Source organism: Melanerpes formicivorus, unplaced genomic scaffold (genome assembly GCF_026170545.1).
Source record: "Melanerpes formicivorus ecotype bairdi unplaced genomic scaffold, bMelFor1.0.p_v2 SCAF_62, whole genome shotgun sequence".
NCBI classification, from domain to species: domain Eukaryota; kingdom Metazoa; phylum Chordata; class Aves; order Piciformes; family Picidae; genus Melanerpes; species Melanerpes formicivorus.
The window spans coordinates 2995234-3011829 of NW_027142414.1; the positions used below are offsets into that span (position 1 = coordinate 2995234).

The 16596-nt window shown below is 42.5% G+C and overlaps 1 protein-coding gene across 4 annotated transcripts in view; it reads left to right on the forward strand.

Moving 5' to 3' along the window:
- The window catches only part of RGS6 (regulator of G protein signaling 6), a 296480-nt gene that overhangs the window by 232504 nt on the left and 47380 nt on the right, over positions 1-16596 (forward strand). For all 4 annotated transcript variants that reach the window (XM_068162146.1, XM_068162148.1, XM_068162147.1 and 1 more), the window contains 4 exons: positions 1972-2070; positions 2993-3054; positions 8666-8776; positions 11949-12074. In XM_068162146.1, coding sequence (XP_068018247.1) covers positions 1972-2070; positions 2993-3054; positions 8666-8776; positions 11949-12074 — 398 coding nt within the window. The remainder of the gene's footprint in view (positions 1-1971; positions 2071-2992; positions 3055-8665; positions 8777-11948; positions 12075-16596) is intronic.

Below are 16596 nucleotides of genomic sequence, written 5' to 3' on the forward strand. Positions count from 1 at the left end.
GATATAAACTATGAGGTTCCACCTCAACATGAGGAGGAACTTCTTCTCTGTGAGGGTGACAGAGTGCTGGAACAGGCTCCCCAGAGGGTGTGGTAGTTTCTGGCTATGCCTAGAAAATTTTCCTCAGGTCTTGAACAGAAAGTGGCAGAATGTAAATAAATTACCATTGGATGTAAAAAGAAAAATAATGGTAAGTTCTAAACAATCCCACTGGACAGATACCAAACATAAGCTGGTTGTGTAGGCTAACTTTCTGTCTCTTTTCTGCTTCCTCACTCTGGGGGACACTAACTTGCTTCTTGCTGGGTTTGCTGGCCTTGGCTGCATTGCTTTGTTTTGGCTAAGTCTAACAAACAAATCTCTGCTCTTCCTCTTGTCCCTTTGTGTCCAGGGAGGTAAGGAAGGGAGCAGGGAAGGGGAAGCTATTAGCTCCCCTGGTTTATGGCCAGGGGGTTCTTGTGCTGTTTATAAACTGTAAATACCTGTAAATACTGTGTATTTTGTACATATTCATTGCATTCCATTGTAGATTGTAGTTTTGCTTGTAAACACAGCTTCATTTGCTTTCACCTGTGCTGGTCTGGCAATTTAATGTTGGGGAAAATTTTCAACGCACCACAGAGGAGTAGTGGAGTCTCCTTCTCTGGAGACTTTCAAGACTCATCTGGGATGCATTCCTGTGTGATCTGCACTAGATTCTATGGTTCTGCTCTGGCAGGGGGGTTGGACTCGATGATCTCCAAAGGTCCCTTTCAACCCTTAACATCCTGTGATCCTGTGATCTGTGAATTTACTACTCCCATTTTACAAGTGAAGCAGTACAGGCTGGGTGACAGATACAGCTGAGAAGGGCATTAAGGAGCACTGTGTCCCAGATGTCTGCTGGCTCTCCACTCCCATAGCATTACAAGCAATTGACAAAAGTACTTGGGTCCTATTTCTGGAAATTATTGGGCACAGAATTTCAGAGCTGTTTCCCAGCTTTAATCATTTCAAAGACTGGATCATTAGCAATCTCAGTGTCTTTGACTTCTAGCAAATTTTAGCTCTTCTGTGTATATAGAATAATTTAGACTAGAAAAGACCCTTGAGATCATTCTGACTGACCGTGAACCTAACACTGACATGACCACCACTAAACCATGTCCCTCAGCATCACATCAACACATCTTTTAAACACCTCCAGGGATGGTGACTGGGTCCCTTCCCTGGGCAGCCTGTTCCAATTCTTGACAACCCTTTCAGCGGAAATATTTTTCCTAATAACCAATCTAAACCTCCCCTGGTGAAATTTGAGGCTGTTTTCTCTTGTGCTATTGCTTGTTGCCTGTTTTGAAGAGGGGAACACCAGACTCCTGCACTTCCATTTGTAGCTACATTGCAGCAGAACTGTTCACATGTCTCTTCGGAATTCCAGGTGAAAAGCAAAAACATTAAATGAAAAGATAACTGATATTACTTTTGGTGCAGGTTTCTGCCCTAAGAATGAATGGGAACCAGTCAATCTGCATGCTTTTGTTTAGAGGTTTACATGAGCTTGACTGATAGACACCTTATTAAGCACTTTCTTCAATGTGTAGTTTTACAACAAGAAATTACATCAAGTGAAAGAAAGTGGCATAGTGTTTGGTTCTAGTTTTTTCTTTCTCCTCTTGGTTCACTGCAATGACCACTCCCAGCATTCATCCTGCAAGTGTTGACACATACAGCCCTCAGAGCTCCTAAAAATTATCAGCTGCATTTTAGCATTTAAAACAAACTCTTTTACTTACTGTGCCTGCAGACCTTCCAAGTGCAGGCATCTGCAAGCACAATCTGATCTGTAAATTTGGCTCCAGGCTGAATGATTATTGACCTGTGTGGTTACAAACAGTAGGAAACTGCTGGCTTGTTACCTTTCTACTTTGCATACTGCACTTGTGCTGACTGCCTAACAGAGAAAAAATGCTGTGTTGTGTTTGTTCCTCCCAGTCAGTCTATGGGGTCACAGAGGAGTCTCAGTCCCAAAGCCCTGTACACTTGCCCTCCCAACCCATACGCAAAACTACAAAAGAGGATTTCCGGAAACAAGTAAGTAGACAGCTTTATGGCAACTCTTCTGAGCACTGCAGATGTGTGATGATATGTATTATGGGTAAGAGTGACTTCTTAATCTGCTACTGTTCTGTCTGTGGACCCGTAGACAGATACATCTCCAGTTCACTGAGGATGTCTCTCAAATGGGCATTGGCAAAGTCTAGGGAAGTAGCCAGCAGGCTGGGGCACAGCTGGGTACAAAGGGTCGTGAAGAAAGACATTGTTAGGTTCATCACTGTTAAAACTCTATAGTCAGAGCTTTTAGGCAACTGGGGAAAAGTTATTTGCACAATGACTCCAAGGAATGGCCAGGCAACTCGCACATCCTTGCTCTGCCACAGGGAGCTCTCCATTGAAATTACTTTGTGCAACAAGCAGCACTCACTGGAGTACAGACAAGAATCACTACATTTTAGTAAAGGCAGCTTTAAACGTGTTTGTTAGGCAGCCAGTTTTAGGTGGTCTTCCAAACTAAACCTAAACACTAAATTCCTTGAGATTTTTCCATCATAGGCAAAATAGGCTGCGGAATACTGTCAAGAGCTACTGCATAACAGAGGGCATATGTGCTGTAAAACTGTTACTGGTCTTGTGATGCCAGTCAGAGAAATGGAGGAATGTTGTGTGAAAAGGGGATCATACCGCACCCTAAGCAGTCTAGGAATCTTGCCTCTGACTATGTGGCTTTCCTACTTTTAATTATGTCTTCTGAAGCTTCCCCTGGGACTTTGACATAGGAAATGAAGACTCCTGTTTGAAGCAGTTAATGACCTTCTAATACCTAGGGAAGGGTCCCATTTCCCTCTGAGTTACTTTGAAGCTGTTTGGAAAGAGAAATCAATAGTTGGTTGGGATGTGATCAAGGCTTGCTGTAGAGCTCATAGATTGTTAATGTCCTTGTCATCTCTCTCCTCAGATAGCTTTTCTGAACATGCAGATTGAGAGGCATTGTTTAAAGATGTCCAAAGTAGCAGAAAGGTGAGTGTGTGTCCCTGCTTGCCTGATTCCCCATTCATTTGTCGGTTCCAGTTTGTCATTTCCAGAAAGGGAGGGGTAGGCAGGAGCAGCACAAAGGCTGGTCCCCTTTCTGTCCCCAGTCCTTCCCCCTTCTTGACTGGCCATGCTCCCTGTCTCCTGACAACTGACACTTCTGCACTCATTCTTCTGCCACTGAGAAAAAAAATAGATGAAAAATGAGGTTGCTCTTGTACCATAAAAGCAGACAATATACTACTTGCAAAACCAAGAACCCCTGCAATACTTTTGGTTCCCACCCTTTCACAATCTCCAGAACTTATTTACAGAAAAGTCATTCCATCCAATATGAAAATAGCTTTTTTTATTACTATTTTGTGAATTAACTTACAGCATTTGTCTTTTGTTACTTTGGCACAGCTCTGGGGAAGGAAGGAGTTGTGTTTGTTTCTTGTCGCATGTGATGGTCATGTCTGTGTTCATACTGAGGTTGTAGAGCCAGTTTTTGCTCCCACTTATACATAGGAAATTGTAAGGGAAGCACTGGGGTTATACCTGGACTACTCAAGGCCATCTTTTAGGAGGTAAATTTCTCATAAAGGCAAATCAAGTCACAATTTGACTTGCAGAGTATTTAGTTCTGATAGGAAAGTCTGAACAGAAGAAGAGCAGCTCAAATTTAGTTAAGAATGGTAGCTCCTTAAATACATCACTGAGACAAACATAGGGATTGGGATGCTCTTTGGTAACATAATGTTTAAAGCAAAATGGTGTTGAACATGAGGGACATGAGAAGGGCTACTGGCTTGTAAAGAATAATAGAGGATTTTTTATTTAGATTAAAAAACCCAACAGATTACCCTATGAAATGTCCTTCACAGTGCCTGCACCTATAATTACCATGTGTATAGGAAATTAAATTGCAAGAGCCCCAACATTTCTGTTGGTTCATGAAGTTTAACAATTAAAATAATTAAAACAAAAATTTGTCCACATAAATAGAAAATAGTCAGAGGCTCCCTGAAATCCTGCATCCATGATATTGTAGGCTTGAAATTGTCACATTCAAATGTGTTTTGGCCCTTCTGGTTCTTTTGTTTCTTTGGGGGGGTTTTGTCTGTTTTTGTTTTGTTGTTGTTGTTAAAATCATAGACTCATTTTGCTTGGAAGAGACCTTTAAGATCATTAAGTCCAACCATTAATACAGAACTACTAAGTCACCACTAAACCTTGTCCCTCAGCACCACATCTACATGTCTTTTAAATACCTCCAGGGATGGTGATTCCACCACTTCCCTGGGCAGCCTGATGCAATGCTTGCCAACCATTTCAATGAAGAAATTTTTCCTAACACCCTGCCTAAATCTCCCCTAGTGCAACTTGACGATGTTTCCGCTTGTCCTATTGCTCATTACTTGGGAGAAGAGACTGACTTTCATCTCCTTTCAGTTAGTTGTAGAAAGCAACAATGTCTCTCCTCAGCCTCCTTTTTTTCCAAGCTAAACAATCCCTATTGCCTCAGCTTCTCCTCTCAGCACCTGCTCTCTAGGCCCTTCACCAGCTTTGGTGCCCTTCTTTGAACACTCCCCAGGACACCAATGTCCCTCTAGTAGATAGAATCCCAAAACAGAACATAGTATATTGGTGCCATGGTCTAGTCATGAGGTCTGTGGCGACAGGTTGGACTTGATGATCTTTGAGGTCTCTTCCAACCTTGGTGATACTGTGATACTGTATCCAAAGTGTGGCCTCACCAGTACACATTTGTGCTTTTCCAAAAAATGTCATTTTATACTGAATTTACTTACAACAGCCTTAACATACTCAGGCATATAGTAAGAGTTTCCAAGCTGGTAATTTACAAGCAAGCAGATCTGTTTTGCTTAATTTTTTTCTAGGTAGTTATTTACTTGATGAGATGGGCTCAGTAAAACTCATTCACTTGTGAACACTGAATCCTGTCCACACAACACACCTGTTGTTCAAGTTTGTAAGGAGCTATTGACCTTATAAATACAACATTGTCAATCCCAAAAATCCCATCTGGTTTTCATTAAAACTCAACAGAGAATTTTCCTGTGTTGAAAAGGCTTTGAAATTTACCTTTTCTTCTTCTTTATTTTTTAATCAATCCCAAATTGGATAAGAAAATGAGGCTAACAAAATCTGTGCAAATTGAGAACCAGGAGAAATGCCAATAAAATGAGAGCAATCAAAAAGTTGTTTTCTTCTCTTTTGAAAGGTTAATTTTGAAATGATAAAGAATTAAAATAATGGTTCTGATACTTGTCTTGTGAAGAAGCATTCAGTGATGACTTTGAGTGGCAGTGTAGATGGTGGGTCCCAGGGTTTGGTGTGGATAGTGGTGGGAAGCACAGCCTGGATGTGGAGGGTCATGTAGCAGACAGAAGGGAAGCAGAGGGGCTGATGAGTCCAGTGGCTTGGCAGGGGTGGGGATAGAAGAGGAGGAATGAATGTGGATGACCTGAGTTGAACGATTGCCTGAAATAAAAGCCTGTATGGCCCGAAAGCCCGATGTAAAATGCTGAATACAAACACTAGGAACAAATGTGCTGTATAAGGAGATGCTGTTATTAGGAAGTCACTTTTCAGGCTGAGTTCTGCTTTCAAGACTAGTTAAGTAACAGTGTGGCAGATCAGGGTGTTAGAGATGACTTGTTGGCACACTCTATTTGACAGCTGAGCCCGAGAGCAGCACCACCTGCCATTTTTTCAGTACAGCACAAAGGCACTTTCAGGCAGGACAAGGAAAGTAACAAGGAGCAAGTAAGGCAGGGAGTGGTGTCTGATCTGGTGTAGGAATAAGACAGAAATTATTTTAATAGCTATAGACCAATTGCATACATTTTCCATGAATGTATGCTGTTCTGAGGGATAGCCCTTGTCCAGTAGAAGAGGAATGGAAAGGGTCTCAAAAGGTTGTCTCCAACTCCCATGAAATAAATGCCCACCACTGAAGATTATTTTCCCCTCTACTCCTTGTTCACATTCCAAGGACATCCCTCAGGTGTTTCAGGCACCTGAAAACAGTTTTCTTCTCCTTTCTTCACACTGTCAAGTTTAGAATTTAGCAATGAGATTTGAGAAGTTGAGCAAAACTATCAATATCTTCTACCTACTGTTTTCCCTGCAGTGTTAGTGCAATCCCACTACACATGGCATCACAGAAATGGCTGGGGAAAACCAGAACATCTTCCTGCCAGAAGCAATCTCAGCTTCCTAGATGAAAATCTGTACTATCCTTGCAGCTCCTCAAAGTTACTGTGAAAGCTTTACAGGGCCCTCTGATTGCATGACAGTTGGATTCTCAAAGCAAGTGCTGCACCCTTCAGTGAACTCTTCTGCCACCCCTTCTACCAGAATTACAGAGAGACTGAAAGTCCATGCTTGCATTTTGACAAAATGCTTTCCCTTAGGAGTCCCCCCTATACCCTCTTTTAGACAATAAGACAATGATTCTGTTGCTGTCATTACACCAAATCAGCAAATGTGCTTCACAATTCCTCCTTGGTTCATCTAATTTCATTTTTTCACCTTTTATTTTTAATAGTACTTGTACTATCACCTCTGATGCCACCATATTATTATATCAGGAGCAATTCAAGTTTCACAGGAGATATCTCCTGATTGAACCTTTTTGTTATTGGTGGTTGTTGTTTTCTTTTTTTTAACCAGCCCTCCCCCTCATTGATGTTTCAGGGATTGCTGCTGCTCTCTGAAATTGGACGCTGCTCCCTCCTCCAACCCTTGACCCACAGCAGTCATGAAATGTAATTAATTAAATGAGATAAGACAGCCCTGAGTGCCCTAAGGGGCAGTGGGAACCTGCTGTGGTTACAAAAGTGTATGATTTTAATGCCTCATGATAAGAGCTAGGACAAACAAAAAGAAATAATTACTGTAGAGCAGGTCAGGGAAACTTTCTGGCTTTTGTGACCCTTTGTTTCACAGGGTATTTTCATCCTCCTGCCTTTTTGAGATGTGGAAGACCAGAAGCAAAGTTTAGCATGGACAATCACAGTGCAAGCAGATTAGTTGTTCAGTATGATGAGACTCAATTAACTTAGTTAATTATTTGGCAAACCCAGACAAAATAAAGATTTAAAAGTGCCTTAGAGTATTTCCAATATAGACTATTAGACAAATTTCTTTTGATTTGTTTCATATCTGCTGCCTTTCTTTTGTAAAAGCATGCCCCTAGCCCCAACCCCAGTGGAATTCCTGGGTCACTTATGCAAGCAGACACTGTTCTTTTCCCAGGAAGCTCTCTGATGCTCATCCCAGTTAGGATTAGAGGCTGTCTGTCTTATCTCGCTTTAGGAAGGATATTAAGGTGCTGGAACGGGTCCAGAGGAGAGCAGTGAGGGGGCTGGAGGGAAAGCTGTATGAGGAAAGGCTGAGAGAACTGGGGGTGTTCAGCCTGGAGAGGAGACTTAGAGGGGACCTTATCACTCTCTACAACCACCTAAAATGAAGTTGTAGTTAGGTGTGGGTTGCTCTTCTTCCAGGAAACTAGCGACAGGACAAGAGGGCATGGTATGAAGCTGCACCAGGGGAGGTTTAGGTTGGATATTAGAAAGCACTTCCTCACAGAGAGGGTGTTAGGCACTGGAATGGGCTGCCCAGGGAGGTGGTGGAGTTGCCATCACTGGAGGTCTTTAAGAAAAGATTGGATGTGGCACTTGGTGGCATGGTTTAGCTGATGTTGTGGTGTTGGCTCATAGGCTGGACTTGAAGATCTCAAGAGGTCCGGTCCAGCCTAAATAATTCTGTGATTCTGTGATCTACCTGTCGTGAAGCAAGCCAGTATAAAGGCCAAGTGCTTTTTCAGCCTGCAATTTGCTACATTCTAAGTTAATTATTGTAAACTACTGTTGAAGTATTTCACAGTAGTGCTGTTGGAGCAAATGGTATACCACAGAATCACCAAGGTTGGAAGAGACCTCAAAGATCATCAAGTCCAACCTGTCACCACAGACCTCATGACTAAACCATGGCACCAAGTGCCACGTCCAATCCCCTCTTGAACACCTCCAGGGATGGTGACTCCACCACCTCCCTGGGCAGCCCATTCCAATGGCGAATGACTCTCTCAGTGAAGGACTTTCTCCTCACCTCACAAAGAAGTGGTCTATAGCCTGAAGCTCAGGACTGTGATCTTCCAAAGGCCTAAGTATGTTCACAGCTACAGCACATGACACTATTTAGACAAGTTACTCCTAATACATGAAGTTAAGTGGGTGCAGTGAAGGGAGGACCTGTGCTCCATAGCCATCCTGTGGCTTGCTAGGGGAAGTCCTACCGTAGCAATGCAGCTCTTCCCTCATCAGGGTTTATGTGGGCATCTCAACAGAGATGAGCTTGAGGGAAATACTGCAGAGAGCTGCTGGGTGTTAGCAGAGAAATCTTTGCACACACCATCCCTGGGAAAAGGCACTCTGGGGGTTGCTGAGAAGCTGATGAATCACTACACAAAACAAACAAACAAACAGAAACCCCAAAGAAACAAAAAAAGAGTGCTCAAAATAAAAAAGAAAAGGTGTCCTTCCCTGATACATGACTGAGCAGTGTTTTTTTCTTTGTTATATGTCAGTTTAATAGCCTACACAGAGCAGTATGTGGAATATGACCCCTTTATAACTCCTGCTGAGCCTTCCAATCCCTGGATAAGTGATGACACAGCACTGTGGGACATTGAAATGAGGTAAGAATTGGTAGGTTTAAGTAATGTTACAGTTTTCTTACCATTTTGTTTGTGTCATCTTCCCACTGCCCTTCTTGGATAGGAAGTTGGATGTCTGTAACTTTACAAGATCCAAGTATGTAGCTAAAGTTTAAAGGAGGTTCTGCATTACCACTTTTTCTGTGAATTATTCAGCCCTTACTCAATGTGTGGTACTCTGTAAGTCAGGTAATAAATGTTTTCATCCCTGTCAAGGACACGTGCAGCCTCAGATCTGAGAGTCCACAGGTATAGAATACTGTCAGGAGAGACTTCCTCCTGTACATCTCCTTTGACCCTTGAGAGCCTCCTCTCTTGTCCTCCCTGAGCTGCGCTGCTCCAACTCTGCTCCTGTCATGGGATCCCATGAAAGATGCTGCTGGCAGATTGGGATGAATTGGTGCTTCCAGCTGTACAGAAGTAGTTTTGGCACAGGAGCCAGAGGAGTATAACTCACAGTAATGTGTGGGACTTGGCAGGTCAGAATTGTAATAGATTGACAAAGTGAATTTGGGCCTCACTTGTTAGTGTCTCTGTTATGGTATTTAATAGATGAAAAGGAGGAGGAATTACTGTAGGAACTCCAATGCCTTGTGCTTCAGAGAGTTTCTTCAAAAATACAAGCACAGCACCTCAATTTAGATCATATTTTGCCCATGTGATGCTGGTGCAAGGGAGACCTGACCGGAGTTTACATCTCTTGCCATCTCAGGCTGTCCACAGCTCTCATAGCAGGGCTAGAATTATCCTGCCTGCCAATATGCCTAGCAGCTATCTTAGCAGGTTTGAATGGAATCATCATGTCATGTATCACCTTCACTACTCTCATCCTGTGGTCAACTACTGCAAGTACTCAGAAGCTTTTCCCACTGTTGAGCTGCTGCTGCTCAGCAGCAGTCCTGAACTGGGAGTTCAATTTAGTAAATTCTTTAAAAGAGAATGCCAAATCTGATCTTCTCTGTTCCTGAGTAATTATGTAAAGTTTAAGATGCTACCAGCCTAAGAAAACCAATTCATAGTGACTCAGTGTTCCAGGAAAAGGACAAGTTGTTTCCCTATTTGAAACCCATGTGTCCTGGGATGCAAAAGATGTTTTCACTTGCTTCTCCAACGTTCACAGAAAACTGTTTCTTCCCTAATCTCTGCTCCTCTTCATATAATTTAATATTTTGTCCTTTTTAGTCAGTTTCTCCATCCTTCCTAGCAGGGCTAGAACCAGATAGAGCCCCTGCAAAATACTTCTCTGGAGGGCCTCTCACTTGCAAGGTAGTCGAGGCATCCATCGTTTCTATATCTGTTGAGGTAGTTGCAAATGCCAGAGGGGCCAGAGTGTCCCTGAAGAATAAAATTAACCTGGTGTCATGACCTTTATAGGAATTTAAAGTAAATGTTTGGCTTCTGCTATGAGTTCAGAGCTAAGGAAGATGATGAAAAAGAGGAAGTTTTGTTGTTGGCAGACAGAAGAACAAACAGCTCTGTGTTTCTGTTTTATGCTCTGTTGTAAGAGAACTCACTGCATCTGCATCTAGTTGCAACTTGCATGAATAATTAAATGATCCCCGAGAGCTGCAGTAGCGCTTGCGTTGCCTGCAAAGCTGTTTCCTCAGTTAAGAGAGCAGAGCCCTTGATCAGGAAAACAAAGAGCCTCTCACTTCTGCTGGTAAGGCCAGCTTCTGAGTATGGACAGCCCTGTGCCACTACAGTTCATCCTTCATGGTACTTAGGACTAGGGAAGCACCACAGAAAACCTTCGCTTTTAGACAGCGCTTTGGCCTTGTTGTTTGTGCTAGAACATTGTGCAGTAGCAACAAGAGCAGGTACAGCCCTCTGGATCCAGCAGGAAATTCCCTGAGCTCAGCCCATGTGTAGCTCTGCAGAAACATGGCTTTTATGTCCCTGTGTCCAGGCTGACTCACTTAACAGGTAGGCTGGCATCTTCACCCTTGTCCACAGTGCTGCTGCTGGCTCCTGAGTGAGTGCAGGAGGAGCACTCTGCACTTCGACTGAGGACATGTCCATCAATTTTGCTTAGTTTTTACACCAAGAAGAAATCAGAGAGGGCATTTTATTTACCCCTTTGGCTTATTTGTCTTCAGCACAGATCGCCACTGTCCCCTAAGGCTCCAGGGTTAGGAATCACTGTGGACACGACAAGACATGTAGTTTAATAGATATGTACTGTTAACAATGGCTCTACTGTCACAAATGTGAGCAGCTGAGCTGTATTTTAATGGTTGTCTCATAGTATGACGCCATCACACCAGAAGCTTTCAAACACTTTGTGAACCCAGATTATGCTCTGATGTGGACTGTCTCGTAGTATCCTCGTTGTGATTTCCAGGCACTGCCTCTCCCCATAGGCATCTCTGCAACATGTCTAGCAATTCAAACAAGAGCTTATATAAGGGGGGTTGTATTAAGAAACAATTTAGGAGAAAGGTGGTTAGTGATTTTGAGTGCCTCTGCATCTCAGTGTCCCAGCTGAGACACAAAATAAGAGTCTGATTATCATAGAGGGGAGGAGGGAGATGCTTTTCAGGTCATCCAAGACTTAGGCATCCAAAAATCAGAGACATTGAAAAATAAAAGACCACAGCACAGTAATCATTTTCAGAAATCTTGTCTGCACTGCTTTCACAGTGAAAGTGCTTTTTTAAATGCAAATGTGTAACTGAAAATCTGAAGCCAGTTCCAAGTGACCGGCCAGCACTGTGTGGGACACAAGGAGATACTCTGGAGCTCACCAGTGGCCCAGGGAACACTGCTGGGAAATTTCTGCCTTGACATACAAGAGAACCCGAGGTACATTTGAGAAGATACATAAAAAGTGCAGAGCAAATAACCATGCAGGTGTCACATGTTATTTGTTACATGGAACCTACCAGAAACTACTCTGAAAATCATATAATTCACTGTCTCTCATTTTGCCATATACATAGCACCCAGATAGTAAAGTTACTTTAATTGTGACCCTTTATAGCTTCTTTTAGTATGTTATTTGCTAACTTTTATTTCTGCAAAATCTTGTGAAAAAAACACCTTCTCCTGGTCTGATAATCCTTCTCCCTTTGCTGCTTAGCAGAAACAAGAGCAGCTGCTTGGACAGCAGGCAGAAATGCACATTCCATCTGTTTTTTCCCCTCTTTCCAAACAGCAAAGAACCTAGTCAGCAGCGTGTGAAAAGATGGGGTTTCTCCATGGATGAGGTGCTGAAGGACCCAGTAGGACGAGATCAGTTCCTTCGTTTCCTGGAATCAGAATTCAGCTCAGAAAACCTCAGGTGAAACTTCTTTTTTTTCACTTGAACTGAATGAATGGGGCAAATCCTACCCTCTTGCGTAGGTGTAAAGCAATGCTTGGTTTGTCTTGAACTGCTACAAGCACCCATTGGAATAAAGTTGTGAATGGCAGGACTTGGCCCATAGCACTGCTATGCATACCTATACTAGAATTACATACATCGTCTCAGGAACAGCTTTTAACAGAGCCTGTGTTGTCAAGTATCCCATGCAAACACTCATGTGTGATGAGGCACAGCATATAGCTATTGAGCCCCCTAACAATATTTGTGTATCTGTGACAGGGGTCATGTGAGAGAAAAATAGTATGGAAATCATGTGGCTTATAACTGTTGCAGTACTGATGCTCACCAAATCAGTTTTGTGACAGCTACTTTTAATTCTGGCACCTCCTAAGAGAGCTTGGTTCTCACCTTAATAGTGCTCTGTGTGGGTATTCTGAGTACTTGGCTTCTCATGTTGTGAAAAAGACAAAACTTCTATTATGAAACATTATGTAGACACCTATGTGATCATACATTGGCCTGGGTGTTTATAAATCTGTTGTGCACAACTCTAACTACAGCAGGAACAGGTAGCAGTAGTAAGTTGCCTTTCCTAGAAGATACAGTTACCTTTCCCAGAATATCCAGTTACTTTTCCCAGAAGATCCAGCACCTCTGTCTCTGTCCATAACACTGTTCTAGATGCAGTCCCTGACCTTAGCCATTTGCTCTAAGATGCGGTTCTATTGTAGAGCTAATAAAAAGACATTGGAAGTGCCAACAGCATGCTTTGTTCTGGGCTAGCAGTTCTTCAACGACTCGGTCTATCTCTTCAGCCTATCCAGTTGCAAAACGGAATGCTAAGCTTAGTGCCCTAGGATTCATCACCCCTGCATATCCCAGAACTAATATATCAAGCTATTTTTCCTTACTGATATTAGAAATCTTCTCACACTGACAGAAAGAGACACTAAGCTAAACCTGCAGCCCTGCCTACATAACAAGAATCCTGTTTGTCCTAGCACTGGTCAAGATATAACCACAGGTTTTATCATCCTTGTCTTGAATCTTATCTCTGATTCCAACCCTAACCTTGAAGTTCACTTTAGGGAAAGCATCTCTCCAGCCTTGGAGAGGGTGAGGTCCATGGAAAAGCAAGTGTATTATTGTATCCTGCAGATACAACCAAACTTGAACTGCCCCCATGACAGCAAAAGTGAATACACTACAGTGAACCCAAGGTTTTCAAGGATTGTGCCTAAAATAGGACTGGGGCAAGATTTCAGGTCAGTGTTCAGGATTGCACACATATTAGTGCTAACTTCATTGCTTGATTCTGCAAAGTTCAGAGAAAATGGGAGAGGGCTCATGCCAGCTGGAAAAGCACCCTGGTGGTTAGAAGCAGATAACAGTGGCTGAGGTTATGATTCAGACTCTTGCCTGCACGTGACCAACAACCAAATTTATTGCTGCATTCATCCATTTGTGCAGAAGCAGGATGATTGGTTTTCATCAGGGTGAATGACTTGTGGATGGGAGCAGAACAAGGTGCAGCCACTGGCCTCTGCTGAAGGCAGCAGTTTGAGTCGGTGTCAGGGTGCCAGTCTTTTCTCCTGTACTCTAGTGTCTAGGACCCTTGACCTTGCCCCTTTCCCTGATTAGTCCTGGAGAAACAAGAGGATCTAGCAGTAATTTGCCTGCCCTAGATAATGGCAGTATCTAGTAAAAGCTACATTTTTACAGTCTAAATTACACTGCAGAAGCTACATTGTGATGCTGTCTCAAAGCATGGATGTGTGTGGGAGCCAGTTCACGCGCTTTCTTTGGGGCAGTCCCAGTGATTGTTGGCAAAGATTACCAGAGAGTTCACAGTTTCACTGGAAGATCCAAGCATGCAGTCAGTCAGGTTTTGGCTTTTGCAGCTTTGATGCTATTCTTAGTTTACACCAGCTAAGAACTTGATTGCACAGCCTTGAAGTTTATGCTTCATTTAATATTTTTCACATAGAAAATCAAATACATTAATACATTTTATCATGAGGATGGTGAAACACTGGAACAGATTGCCCAGGGAGGTAGTTGAGGCCCCAGACCTGGAGATATTCAAGGTCAGGCTTGACAAGGCTCTCAGCAACCTGATCTAGTGGAGGATGTCCCTGCTCACTGCAGGGGTGTTGGACTAAATGACCTTTGGAGGTCCCTTCCAACCCAAACTGTTCTATGATTCTATGAATAAAGGCTGTGAACAATTGACAATTCAATGCAGCCTGCAAGCTAGCCTTTGAGATATGAAAAGGAAATTCCTCAGAAAGTGACTTTAAACAACATTGGATCTGACCATCATATTTATCAGATTTTCCTGTCTGACCAGAAATAAAGCAAGCATGCCAGCAGCAAAACAGTGAAAAAATCAATGCACTTTTATGTTTGTTGTATTTAAAAACCTGAAAGCTAACTTGTAAGATAAATAAGGGAGTGTCACTAAATCACATAAATGAGCTTGAAATTTTATTGCTGAATAGGTACTGAGCTTGTGTCTGCTTACTGCACTCAGTACAGTGGTGCTCACTGGCAATTAAATTGCAGTGGTGAAGTGCAAAATTGATATACGGTATTGAGATGCTTCTCAAATGGGTTTTCTGAAATGTGTCTGGGGTTGCATCAATGAAATCCAACAGGATTTATAGCTGGTGGGTGTCCCCCACGTTCTTCCCACTCAAACAAATGGAGAGAGTTTCATTAGGAGAAGTTACACAGGTATCCTCCTTGGTCATTCAGAGCTGCTCCTCCTGTGTGTTCTCTCTGGTTTTGAGATGGCTTGTGGCAAAAGGAGGCTGCAAACCAGTGGGCTGGGGTAGAGAAGTTAAATCCCCCATTCTTTTTGGAAGATATGATTATTAGTTAATATAGGAGTGTTGCTATAATTTTTATGGTATCATTATCATGGTATTGACCTATGTAGTATTATTATCTGGTGTTTGATTGGTATTGGCAAGCCTGCTTAAAGCTCTAAGTAACAACAGGATGTAAAGGCAGAAATATTAATGAAGAAAACAGGAATAGGATGGATTGCTGGCAGTGGTGCAAGAGAGCAGAATGTGACTCTCCAGAGTTCAGGTGTGGCAGAGTCATTAGGAGTATGTGGTAGAAGGGAAAACAACTACTGAATGTTTTAAACATGCAAGCAAAAGTTAAGCTATATCCAAAAGCAAGGTTGGGACCTGCCTCACCTATGCTGGTAGTCTAGAAGCACATGCTTTCTTTGGTATCACCAGGCTCTCTTTAGAGTGAGAAGAGAGGCTGAAGAGGAGTTGGTGAATCACCCAGGAAGGCATTCTTTCAGCTTTAAGTGGAAACAGAACTAAAAGCACACAAAGTACACTGTAAAGCACCCACCTCTACCATCTCTAAACCTGGAGAGACTGATTCAAATTACAATATCTGCTTGGTAGACATTTACTGTTAAGTGAGATACATCCCACCCAAATCCTGGGAAGCTATAAGTAGTTTTCTGAGGGCACAGCATCTAGCACCTGGCAAGCAGAAAAGAAAAAAAGAAAACAAAGAAAATCATCTATGGGTATCTTTTAAGGACTCTTTGGCCAATAACTATCTGAACATACAGGAACTGTTGCATTAGGGATATATTCTTTCTTGGGAATGTCAGTACAATCTTCATTAACACTGAGAGGAGTCCTGTAGGCCACTGTGTTGTCCTCAAGGCAGATCTCAGAAAGCAAATGTTGGAAAACACAGGAATTTCTGGTAGTGCTAGAAAAGATATTTCATGAAGTGTGGTGCTGAGAAAGCCTTGAAATGAATGCAACTCAGTAATAGCAAAGGGACCAAATTGTGCTCTTATACCCAGTAGTGTAAGTCCCAAATCATGCGGTTGATTGTGGTGAGGTATTTCCATATCTTCCTAGCTGAGAAAAATTGATCCCAGTGGGGGTCTTGAGTGAGGCACTGCCAGAGATAGCAGCGGAGTAGACTCAGTGACCTCTCAGGTCTCCTTCCAGCTGTATTTCTGTGTTCTAATAAACTTGCAGGATCATGTCCACCTATCTCCTGGGCTTGGCTGAGACCTGTAACTTATTTATTTACTAGCTGTCCATTATTTATGTGAAAGCAGGAGAGCCAGGCAGTTGGGTTTTTTTTCTCAGTTTTTATTTTAACTCTTTCCCCACCCCCACCCCTTTTTATTTCTCCTCTCTGTTGCTATCTTTCATCTACAATTTGTTTTGACTCTGTTGATTTTTGAAGTACCCAAAATACAGCAGACAAAATGCCAAGTTTCAATTAAAACAAAAAAAAAAACCAAAACAAAGCAAAACAACAACAAAAAAAAACCATCAGAGAGTTGTTATACATTTTTTATGACCTGAAAAATCTCCCGAGACATCTCAAGATTGCTGAGATGTTCATCTAACTGGTGGATTGATTTAGGTTTTTTTCTTCCCCCCAACTTCAAAGAGTGTCAGTTGGAAAGGGAAACAACTAAGTGGGAATATGGGACATG